The sequence below is a fragment of the Athene noctua genome, chromosome 4 (genome assembly GCF_965140245.1).
Source record: "Athene noctua chromosome 4, bAthNoc1.hap1.1, whole genome shotgun sequence".
NCBI classification, from domain to species: Eukaryota; Metazoa; Chordata; class Aves; order Strigiformes; family Strigidae; genus Athene; species Athene noctua.
This window is the reverse complement of record NC_134040.1, coordinates 13,353,082-13,365,750: the sequence shown is the minus strand read 5'-3', so window position 1 is coordinate 13,365,750 and position 12,669 is coordinate 13,353,082. Positions and strand designations below refer to the sequence as shown.

The window sequence follows — 12,669 nt, the reverse complement described above, 5'->3', positions numbered from 1 at the left end:
GTAGTTAGAACCTTTTTCCTTAGAAAGAAAGACAAGGATCTTATTTTTGCTCCCACCAAATTTCAGTGTGGTATAAGGCACTTCAAATTGAGTATTTGCATTTGTGTGTGTCAGACTTTGGTTTGGGGCAACGAAAATGTCTCCTCATCAAGCAAGACTTTGTTGGCAGTTTTAGGATGATATGAAATCTCTTTTGTGAAAAATTGGCTTGCCCTTAAATTGTTGACAACATCTTCTGCTTTCAGGTGTCTGAATAAATACCTTTAGTAGAAGTTTCAATTCCAGTAGTAACAGCATTTTTTTTTCTGAGCTTCATAAGTTATTATTTTGGAAAGCATTTGTACTGTTAATGAAATTCTACCTGAACCAAGCTCTTGGTACCCTGATGATTTTTAAGACGTAGTTGTTAGCACTGGGTAACTTGCTGATCATTGGACAAAAATCCATTTAAAGTGATTCAGTCCAATTCAGCAGTTTGAAGTTTGAATATATGAGTTTTCATACGTTTATAGAATTGCTGGGGCATTGGAAGGGACCTCTGGAGATCATCTAATTTAAACCCACTGCTCAAAGCAGGGTCAGCTAGAGCAGGTTGCTCAGTACCTTGTCTAATTGGGTTTTGAATAGCTTCAAGGAAGGAGACTCCACAACCTCTCTAGGCCATTCTGTTCCATTGTTCAACCACCCTCACAGTGAACAAGTTTTTTATTTTCAAATGTTTGAATGGAATTTCCTGTATTTCAATTTGTGCCCACTGGGTCTTGTCCTTTCACTGAATACAACTGAGAAGAGTCTGGCTCTGTCATTTTATGGCCTCCTATCAAGTATTTTTACACATTTAGGTCTGAGCTATTTCTTCTCCCAGCTACACCGTATGAGCTTTCTCAGCCTCTCCTGTGTATCAGATACTCCTTTAATCATAATCATGGCAAGCTGGATTTGCTGCAGTTAATCCATGTCTCTCTTGTACTGGGAAGTCCAGAGCTGACTCACCATTGCTGAGTAAAGAGCAGGAATTACCTGCTTTGGCCTGCTGGCAGTGCTGTTCCTAATGCAGCCCATGAGTTTGTGGACGTTTTTTGCTGCAAAGACATGTTGCTGGCTTATGTTCAACTTGTTGTCCACCAGGACCTCCATGTCCTTTTCTGCAAAGCTGCTTTGCAGCCCGTTGGCCTTCCACATGTATTGGTACCTGGGCTTATTTACTCCTTAGGTGCAGGAATGGGCATTTCCCTATGTTGAACTTAATGAAGTCACGTCAGCTCATTTCTCCAGTGTCTCAAGGTCCCTATGGAGTGGTGTATCAATCAGTCCTCCTGGTTTTGTATCACCTGCAAACTTGCTGAGGGTACAGTCAAACCCATCATCTAGGTTCTTAATGAAGATGTTTAAAAGTATTGGATGAGTTCAAACTCTGGAGTACTCTACCAGTGGATTGGCCTGGAGCTGTACTTCATGCCACTAGTGACAACCTTCTGAGTTTGGCAGTTCCAGTCAGTTTTCAGTCCTGTTCACTGTCCCGTTTATCTAGTCCATACTTCAGTTAATCAACAAGGGTTTTATGGCATATAGAATTGAAAACCTTGCTAACATCAAGACAAACAATATCCATTGCTCTCCCCTCATGTTGTTGTAGAAGGCTTTCATGCTGGTCAGGCACAATTTTACTTCCATAAATCCATACAGACTTCTCCCAATTACATTGTTGCCCATCATATGTTTTGAAATGATCTTCAGGAATTTTTCTTCCATTACTTTTCCAGGGACAGAGGTGAGACTGACCAGCCTGTACTTCTCTGGATCCTCCTTCTTGAAGATAGAAGTAACATTTGTTTTCTTCTAGTCCTTGGGAACCTCCTCTGACCCACTGGGAGCTTTCAAAGATAATTGAGGAGGGCCTTAATGACACTAGACACTTCTTCCTCTGCACTCACGTGTGTATCTCACCAGGTCACATGCACTTGTATATGCCAAATTTGTTTAAATGTTCCCTAATATGATCCTACTTGCACTGGGCTTTCCCACTGGTCTGGAGGATCTGGGATTCCTGAAGGTTAGGCTGAGATGCAGACAGCAGCCTTCTGCATGTCCTTTGTCACCAAGGTCCCTGTCCTGTTCAGCAACAAGCTTGTGTTTTCCTGAGTCTTTTTTTTTTTCCCCGCTAATGTCCCCCCTTCTCATTGTCCTTAACATCCGTTGCCATATTCAACTCCAGACAGGCTTTGGCTTTTCTAGCACCTTCCCTGTATAGTCAGACAATGTTTCTGTCTTTTTCCAGGGTCATCTGCACCTCCTTCAGCCTCTTGTATGCTTCCTTTTTGTATTTGAGTTGTCAGGAGGTTCTTGTTCATCTGTACAGGCCTCATGCTGCCTTTGTTCCTTGATTTTCATATGCCTCTTGCACAGAGGATAGCGTAACATGGGCTTTGTTTGACTTGGCTTTTACACTGGGATTAAATTTTAATGCAGTATGAGTAGGAGAATGAGGACTGTGTAATGGATAGGCTCATTTCTCCGAACATTTGATGGAAGAAATTTGGAAGGATTTTTATGACTGAAGGGTGAGAATATTAAACTGAACATCTATGCACAGAGCAGGAAGATGCTAGAAAAAATACTGAAATAGGATAGAAGGGAAGGAAGAAGTTAGAGACTGGTATGTTCAATGATAAGAGGAAAGATACTGAACTTACATCACCTCAGTGTTGTGAAAAGCCTGTGTGTGGAGGATGCAATTGAATAAAAGCGATATCAGAATGGAAAGACTGTAAATGTGCTGGAGAATAACTGGATAGACAACATTAAAATCACCAGGTTATCATCTTTAATGGATTACTAGTTTAATATGATGCTGTTGTAAATAAGGGCATTTTTTGATGTAGGAGAGACTAAAAACGAGTATCTTCATGGTGCAGGCCTGTTATTATCACTTTGTTTTCTAACTTTGAAGTTTACATTGTAAAGAAATCCTGAGGAACAACACCAGAAGTGAGAGATTTAGAAAAAGACTTGATGGAACACTGAAGGTTTACTTTCCTCTCATCAATTTTGCTTTGATAGACTAGTCTTTATTGTATTTTCTTGAGTAAACATTTATGTGATCAGTTATTCTCTCTAGGCACATTTATAGGCTAAAAAAAAGAAAAAAATGCCTGACTTACGAGCAAAGAACTGAAGTGTTGACGTCTGAGTGTGTGGGGCCTCCCTTTTGTTTCTTCTGTGGGCATTCTTAAGAGCACTTGAAAGAAACTTCTGTCAGGAGTGCTTGCGGATGGTGCTTCTCCAGGTCTTTGCACGAATGGACTGGCAACCCTTAGCATATCTTGCTGACTACCTGCATCCGTATTAAAGCTGTTTATTTGAATCCCAAGGACAGTTTACTGCATTCCTCCTTATCCCTAGGGAGTCACAACACTGATCTTGCGCAGGAATGTAGGCTAGTTGAGGTAGTCCTGCCCAATCCTATATTAAACTTTTTCACACTTGTCTTGAGCTAGACAGCTTGTCCCACTCTGTCTTTAATTTTGTTAGACAGTGGAGTTGGTATTTAACTGTGTAGGATTTAGGTATAATATTTAAAAGTATATGTGTGTCTGTGCATGTGTATATAAGTATATGTATACATATGTGTATATACATACATATATATATACTTTCTACTTTAAAATACTTTGAAGCAGAAGATGATTTAATTTTTTTTTTTAAATGGCTACTGGAAACTTAGTGAATTGGACTTTATATGTGCTGTCCTTTTGTTGCTTTCAAGAATAAGATAGAAAAGATGTAAGGAAGAATCTGGTGGGTCTGTGTTCGCACAAGTGAGTAACTAAGATAGAAAAGATGTAAGGAAGAATCTGGTGGGTCTGTGTTCGCACAAATGAGTAACTATTAAAGATAAGGACTTTGGAAAATGTTGTTTATAAGGCTGCCTGTGGTCATGTCTGACAGTGAATTTTCTGTAGTACAGATACCACTCCATTAAAACCAGAACTGTTTCCGGAACAATAAAAATGTGGTTTCAGTGCATTTAAAGTCAGGAAAGAATATGGTACAGTGTCACTCTGGACAGATCTTTTGGTTGTAGGTAAAAATCTCTATGGAACAGCCTTGATCCACCAACATTACTTTTATTTAAATGTGCCTTTGTTCTGAGCTCCAGAGGGATGCCTGCTGCTGTTCGGGTGGCTGGCATGGTTACTGTGCAGGCATGTGTGCAGTAAATCTCAGTCGCTGCCAGCTCTGGGAGGGCTCCAGTAGCCAGTGCTACACAGACCAGTTGCTGGGAAACCCTCCTGCTCCTACCACAATTACAGTGGAATCAACTAGTCTCCTTTGTGCTGCTTCCTGTAACCAGTGCCACAGGGAATGGCAGTAAAATTGGTATGGTTAAATCATTTGTTGGAGTGAATACATTCCAAGAAAAAGAAATGCTGTGCATATAGATGGGCCCAACTATGCAGGTGATGCAGTGCTGCTCTGGGTTTTCTTGGGGCTCATAGAGGATTTAGGGAGGGGAGCTCCCCTGCCAGTTCAGTTCCGCCACTGCCTTCTGTGATGGGCAAATGCCAAGGACCTAAGAATTTCATTAAAAGCTACAGTGGCATGATTATCAGTGGATACCTGCCAGAAGGCAGGCATCTCTTAAAAAGGACCCATGTGCTTCAAGCCCCAAATTCAACTGATAAATTTCATGGTAAGAATTCAAAAGCTAGACAGGTTTTTACTTTTTTTTTAAGACTATAAAGAGAATCAAGTGTGAGAGTGGTGTAAAGAGCAACGTGCAGTCAGGTTCACAGAGAATAGAGGGGGAGTAGTGTGTCTGAATAGCCCAGTTTGGGCCTCTCAGCTCTGTCAGCTGATGTACCGCACGCTCTTGTGAGCAGAGCAGAATGCGGATTTGCAGAGGACACATGCTGTCTATTTATGGCCTGCTGCTGCTATACAAACACCTCTTTATCCCCACTCAGAAAACTGATTTTGGCAATAATTACAGCCAAGGGCTTTGTTTGTACTGATGGATTGATCAATGGTTCTTTAGTATTGCTGTGTCTGTGAGCACTAACTTTCTATGGATACCATTTGCTTGTGATAAAGGTCTAATCCACTTTGTGTGGATGTTTGTAGTGGGCACCTCTGGTGAGGTATTTCTAAGCTTCTGATCTGTTACATTAAGAAAAACAAAGTCCATGTCATGCCAGTAACTCTTCACCCCCCAAAAAGCAAAGCTCGAGATGATGCTTTAAATTGCATGCCTCCTTTTAAAAGAAAAACTGGACTGTAATTCTGTCCAGAGGTTTCTGGTGACATCCAGATTTTTTGTATTGGAGTTGTTACCAGACCCCAAAACATCACCGTCTTCAGCCCAGTTTACAGTGTGAGCATCCATATGTTGCTGCAGGTTAGGGTAAAATCAAGTGAAATGTTGCACTGCTGTGTAGCAGTCCTAGGTGAGAGAGCAGGGCTTTTCGGGTGCTTCTGACTGATTGAAATTGCTCAGAAACTGACACAGTATTTGTATTATATTGATACATTTTACAATGCAGTCAGATTCCGTGAGTGCTAAGAAGTTGCTCGGTTGCAGTCAGTGTTTAGTACATAATATTTGAGTTTTTCTTTTTCTAATAAGAAACAAAGTATGCTTCCAATTTTTTTTTAAACTGTAATGATTTTTAAATTGTACTAAATAAACGGTTACCAACAAGCCTAGTGCAATAACTCTAAAGGTGCTAATGAGAACAGAGATGCCACTATACAATACGGTAATGCATGAACACTTAGAAAGATGCAATCTTTGTCTCAAAGCAGATGTAGTTGAAATTGATACAGAATGTAGCAACTAAAAATTTGTACCAGGATGGAGGAGGGAGGATCCAAGAATAAATTAAAAAGCTGGATTAGGTCATCAGTTTCCACAGCTGAACTCAGAAGTTGCAGAAATATTTTTGTGCTGTTACAGACATGGGAAAAGAATGTGTAGTGCAAGAATATAGAAGATCTGATTTGCATCAGCACTGTTGTGCATGAGTTGTCATTCCAGAATCTGGCATACCTGTCTTCAGTGCTGTTGCTAATGATAGCCTATGAAGAATTTTTTTCATTATAAAAGAAAGAAAAGAGAAAAAAGGAGGGAAGAAGGAACAAAGGAAGGAAAGCACAGAGCCTGTGATTATCATGGTAACAGTGCTTTCTTGATAACGTTATGGTCATACGCTTTCCCTCTGAGTAGCAAACCAGCCAGGATTTCATGTATCTACCTTTGAAGTACACTTTCATTGTAAGCAGGGCTGGGAGGAGCAGGACCATCTGGCACTTCAGGTTTTTTCCCTCTTCCAAACAGATAGCAGCCAGTAGCCTGCGTTTACATCACTCTGACACTGGACATCTCTGTGGTAGTTAGCTGTGTTGTCTGCACCTGGAACTTCTAGTGCTTTGGAAGAGAGCTGCAGACGGAAAATCATCCTGCAGTACAGTGAGAGCAGATCATGTGCAAGTAGTGTGCTGTGCTGCTGCTGTAACTGTTCTGGTCTAGCAGCTGCTTTATTACTATAATAAATTTCAGCTGGGTTTCAGACCAGTAGCTCAGATATCTAAAAAAAAAAAGGTCTTTCTGGAGGAAATGTTTGAAGGGAGCAAATGCTGTATCCTTCTTATCAATAATGAATCCTACGGTTGTTTCATTGCTTATTCTAGGGGGCCCAGTCTCCATTCTTAGGACTCAGCATTAAATTCCATGCAAGTATTAATAAAAATTAATTGCCTTGTGGATTTCCTGATAATTGCACTTCCTTCCAAATTATGAAGAGATCAGTGTCAAATACCTTATTTGATGTGACAGCTTTTTTGATGCAAGTAAATCTTTTCCTACAAAAAGTAGCATTCTGATAAATAGTTCTGACTATTTTTTCTGACAGTTAATTTTCTGCGTAGTTGCAGATTTAGTACATGTGTTATTCAGGTTAGGCCTGAATCATAACAGAATAATAGCTTTTGTGAATAAAAACAGATCCAAAAAATGGGCATTGTTACCTGTCTAACTAGGCCTAGTTTCTGGCTGAGTGTTTGCCTGCTACTTGGTGACTAGGAAAGGACTCAGTTGAATTGCTTCCTATTACACTATTCTTTTTAAATGGAAAAGCTGTTGCTGTTTCCTGTGTGTGTATGTACAGACAAAAAGTCTTAACTCTGCTGTGTAGGTATTCTGTAGCAAGACATTTCTGTGTGACTGTAAAAAAATGTTTAAAGTATACACAAAGCTGCAACCCAAAGAAGGGGCTTGTGCTATTCTTATACATTCACGTATGTATGCAAAATACATATATGAACAATAGTGGTTTTTTTTTCATCCAGACTCAAATAAAAATTTGCTTATATTTATACTTCTAATTTAGCTTTTTGGAGAACAGAATTTAAACAATATCCACTTGTGATAAAAACATTGCAATGAGATGTAAAAACAGAAAAAAGTAAAATGCTAAGGATACCAAACCTGCAGTTTGCTTGTCACCTGAATTTGTGCAAATGGTTTAGTTTCATCTTGCTGCTTGCTAAAATGAACATATTTTTTCGTTTTCCTAAAGTGCTCTGATTGACAGAGAATCTGGATACTTGATGACGCATCATTCAAATAATTGTACATAGTAAAAAGCAGATACTGCAGAAAACCTTTGATTATTAGAATTTGCTGTGAAAATATACTCATTCATATTCTATACCTATATATATGTGTGTGTATACATATATATATATATATGTGCCATTATTTTTTTTAATATAACCCCAAATTTCCTAAATAAAAAAATCAGAGGGCATAGTGGGGAGCCTTAAACAGAAGAGAACTACTGTTTGATTCGGCATACTTGAAAATAAATTTTCTTTTAAAAGATGTGGAAAGGTTTTATTTAAATTTGAGGCTTTGCTGACCTCTGCTGGAGCAATAATTATTTGCAGTTTTGTAGAGTTCTTCTATGCAGTGCACCTGTGGAGAAATGTTCTCTCTAAATTCTGAAGGAAAAATACCACTGTAACTCTTTTCCCTTGTATACTATAATGTGATTCCAGGAAACTGAAATCTCTTCACTTGCTGTTATGACGTTGTTAGAGGCAATGAAAACTGCTCTGCCTTGTAGCAAAGTGTTGGATAGAGGAAGGAGTAGGGAGCATCTTCGTGTTCCTGGCTGCAAGGCTGTCAGCATTTTGATGAAAGAAGAAATGTGATCTTGGCAGTCAATGAAAATACAGTTTTAGCAACTGGGAGGAGGTTCTTGCTTCTGCTGTTACCCTTACTCTTTGGGGATCACATCTTTCCAAGCACGCTGAGCCACCATCTTACCACAGCTATCTACACATTGTCTCTGGACATGTTGCCTGTTTCTCAACTCGTGAGAGTTTAAACTGATCTTTTCTCTAAAACTCATGCTATTATTACTTTGCTAGTCAATCAAGCCTGGAACACAGAGTTAATTTTATACATCTCCTTCATCTGATTAACAAAATTTCCTTTGCAGTATTTCTTAAGGTTCAGCTTTTTGTGTTCTCAAAGCTAAAACTGCATCAATCTTCAGCATCGAAGCAGTGATTAAATGTGCCTTTGATTAGACCTGTGGCGAGTGCATGTCCATCATAAAACCACATATATTGTTTCTCTGGTGTGATCCAAGAAAATTGAACTTGGATACCCAGATTGATAATAGGAAGCCTTAATGGTTGTACATTTTTATATTGTTTCATGTATTGGTATGCTGCAACTAATAGAAGTACTTTTGAAATTTAAAAAAACCCAACTTGGTTTATTTGAGAAGCCTCAAACTTACTGATGATCAATCTGTGTACTTCTGTGAGTATCTAAGAAATTTTTCTTATTCAGTAACTCTGAAAATTTTATTCTGTTTTTCAGGATATTCACATTGTACAGCAAATCTTTGCCACTAGACTTGGCATGTCGTGTCTGGGATGTGTTCTGCCGTGATGGAGAAGAGTTCTTATTCCGGACAGCCCTGGGAATATTAAAACTTTTTGAAGATATTTTGACCAAAATGGACTTCATTCATATAGCCCAGTTTTTAACAAAGCTACCAGAGGACTTGCCTTCAGAAGAATTCTTCACATCTATTGCTGCCATTCAGATGCAAAGTAGAAACAAAAAATGGGCTCAGGTAAAGAGAATGTTAATCTTTGATAACAGATGATTGTACTGTACTCATGAAAATGGGGTTTGGCAACACCTGGAAGAACGTTTTAGCAGAGCTAGTGTTTGATTTTATAGGTAGGTAGGACTATGTAGCTCACTCCATGCTTTTAGTGTACATTCAGGTGAGTGGATTCCCTGAGCTTACTCTCCTCTGGAAAGGGAGAGCTCAGTCAACATTCAGCATTGAAATGTTGAGTGGTGTTGAAGAAGTATCACACAGCTTTTACATTTATTAATTATAAAGGCTGCTGGCAGCACTAAAACTAGATATTTAAAAGCAGAAACTCACTCTTTGGGAGGAGATGACAGTTTGTCAGGACACATCATACAGTCATCTTAATATTCTTGAGGATCTATTTTGCTTAATTTTGGGCTGTACAGAAGCGATTGTATCTCTGACTTCTTTATTGGAATTTAGCACTGAAGCCATTATTTCAGAAATTGTGTCTCATCACTGTAATTTCAGCTAAATTCCGGTTTAAAGAAAAAAGATTAAAGTGTGTCATCTGAATGTGGAAATCATTAAGTGGGTGTAACAGCCATTCATGCTGAAGAGTTAGGTCAAATGTACTCCACAGCGTTTGGAGTGGAAACTTTTTCTTCTTCGAAGCAGTAATACAGCCTGCTTCATGGTCATGGTGTAATAGAGCTCTGCCCATTTTACCCAAATTCTGTTTTGCAGTGAAACTGAAAGGTGATGTTAAACATAGTGGTTATGGCAATTCAGCTGCAAATGGATGTTTATAGTTCTTCCCTGGAGTAATGGTCTGCCTGTAGATGCTGGGGGCTGCCAGCTTGCTATTTGAGATGAGAATTTCTAACCTTCACAGTAGGAGTCAGTTGTAGCCTTCTGAGCCTTATCTTGCATATAAGGAGGAACACAACCTGTGCTGCCCAGCTAAGAGCAGCACACTGCCAGCACTTCCTCTCTGACATGGCTCTCCTCACAGTTTAGTTTGCATTTCCCTTCTGGTCTTGGTCGTAAGTTGCTCGTACACATCCAGCTGTGTTTCTACCCTCAAGAACATTTTTCAGCCAGTAGCATGTCTACCAGTAAACTCCCAGTCTTGTTCCTCGTTCAGAGGGCTCACTTTCTTTGAACATGTCATGTGTGGATGATGGTCACATGCCAAATGAATTCTCAAGCCTATTGCTGCTTCCCTTGTAGAGAAGGAGATATAGGGGTCCCATTCTGCCAAGTATCCCAGGTAACAGGCTTTCTTAGCCAGTGGTTTTCAGTCTGTGACATGTGAAGATTTAGTGGTGATTATCACAACAGGAGGAGGACTTAAAAGTAACTTAGCCCAAGCAGTCTTCCTCAGTCTCGTCATCATCTTTGTTTTGACTACACTGGAATTTGCCAGATTGTTTTTGCTTGTTGTGGCAAACTGAAGAAAAAATAGTGCTGAACTGTGGTGCAAATACATCTCAAAGAGAGTGAGCATGCTGTGGGGTTGGTGTTGGCTGACATCTTGCCTATCTTAGCTTCTGCACCAGCTGGCTTTCTTCACCAGGTGGTTCCGCTGCTGAGTAAGTTTCCTTCAGGAAAGAGTGTTCACTCTCTAGCCTGTCATCCTTTTCCAGGCCAGAATGTGGGTAGGGGCTATGAGTCTGCTCATGTCGTGCACTTACTGGGACTGCTCAGTTGTTGAGGTACCACTGTTGGAACTGACCTAGAAACATTAACAAGACAAAGAGGGTATGGGAATTTGTTTTCTCTTACTAAGATGCTGCCTGTGACGGCTTCTTACCTCTCTTGTCTTTAAGGTTCACCAGGAAGAGTTTGTACTCAGAAACCTGAACTTGGCTTTTCTAGGGCAGACAGGCTTTTGGTAGTGTGTGACTTGGTTGCAGAAGTGGAGTGCTGGGTATAAGTCCCACACAGTATGCCTGAGTAGTCTGTCTTGCTTCTAGCTAGATAAGTTTCTGACTGTGACTGCTACTGTAGAAGTCAGATGCTTTGCTGTGTTATCCATGTATTTTCTGCAGGGAAATACCTTTTCAAATTAGCAAAATGGATGTCAAGAGTGATGGATACACCATTTTGAATATAAACTCCTAGGTGGACTGACTAACCAGGAGCACTAGTTCCCAGAGGATGCAGGATGCTCTTGAGTTTAGGAAAGTGGGCTTTGTGTTCTCATCTCTAGCATCATCTCATTTGGTTACAGTAACTGTACTGCACAAGCAAGCAGCAGGGCTTGAGGTACTACTTCTTTGTAGGAGTATAGTTGACTGTAGAACTCAGAAGTCAATTCAGCTGCACATCTCAGCAGCAGGTGTACTTGGCACTCAGAAAACCACCCATTTACTGAACCTTTCACCTTGCTGTACCATGGTAATTTTGGTCCTTTTATCCTGTGGGTCACATTCTGACCTGATGTTGTCTAGAGATGATATAGATAGGACCTCATCTGAAATGTTAACAGGCTGCTTATGAGTCCCACAGTCCTGGTTCCTTCATCAGATGGGCTGAGGTATGTTTTCCATTTCACTCTATTTTCCCTTGGTCACTGACAGTGTGATCAGGAAACTGAAGACTGAAAGGAGTCCTGGTAAATCATGGACACAGCACCTCTAGTTACAAGGACTCTGGTTATTAATAGGAAACCTGCAAGCTCTGGTGTTCTTCTGGAATTACCTACAAAGAACTCCAGGGCCTTGTGCCAATACAGCATTAGCCTGAAATGTGAGTGGGTGTTTGTCATCAGCAGCAGAGGAAAAGTGGTGGTAGAACAGACTAGACTGTTGGCTTAGCATTTCTGTAATCTGTATGCTTCACATTTTAGCTCCATAAAGTTTTTCAGATAACTACAGAATATGAGCTCTGTTAGTTGGCTTAAGGTCTATGCTTTTCTGGGTCAGTATTTTGGTGTCATTCTCATGTTCCTTAAAAAGGGTAACTTTTTACCACCAAGGACATTGTTACTGTGGCAGTTGAAACTCTCATAAGCTGGTTAGAGGAGTAGCTGTTGATTTACCCTGAGTCTCTATGAAGAGGGCCTTACTGAGACCTGTCTCCAGTTCTACAAATCGCTGAACAGCCAGCCAGCTGTGGCTCTGTTCAGACCCATGTTGAACTCTTGTTGCAACAGCTATGGGTGCTTTTACATTGAAGTGTAGGTGTGATTGCCCCGTGAGTGATTTAGCCCCACCTCCTGTTAATTCTGGTGGTGCTGTGGTTTGTTTGAAGTCAGTCAGAGGGAGAAAAGAAGGTTCCTTACTCGTAACTGCAGTTCTTTGAGATGAAGTGTCCCTCAGTACATTCTGTTCGAAGGTGATTCTTGAGGATGCTGCTGGATTTCTTCAGCAGAGACTAACTATAGGGCAGGGAGCATGTTAAGCAGCATGAGAAACTGGCTGTTACTTTGCCTTCTACACAAGGGCTAATAAAACAAAATTGTGCATTGGATACTAGGAAATACATATTTTCAATGTGGATGCAAATGTGGACTTTCTGCTTCAGAAAAAAAACTTAAGCA

General features: G+C 40.2%; 1 protein-coding gene across 4 annotated transcripts in view; it reads left to right on the top strand.

The window, feature by feature from the left end:
- The window catches only part of TBC1D14 (TBC1 domain family member 14), a 75,195-nt gene that overhangs the window by 58,736 nt on the left and 3,790 nt on the right, over positions 1-12,669 (top strand). For 3 of the 4 annotated variants that reach the window (XM_074904470.1, XM_074904471.1, XM_074904473.1), the window contains one exon: positions 8,894-9,152. In XM_074904470.1, the coding sequence (XP_074760571.1) occupies positions 8,894-9,152 (259 nt within the window). Of the gene's footprint in view, positions 1-1,763; positions 1,914-8,893; positions 9,153-12,669 lie in introns of those variants that run through there. The other variant, XM_074904472.1, reaches the window with a different exon arrangement.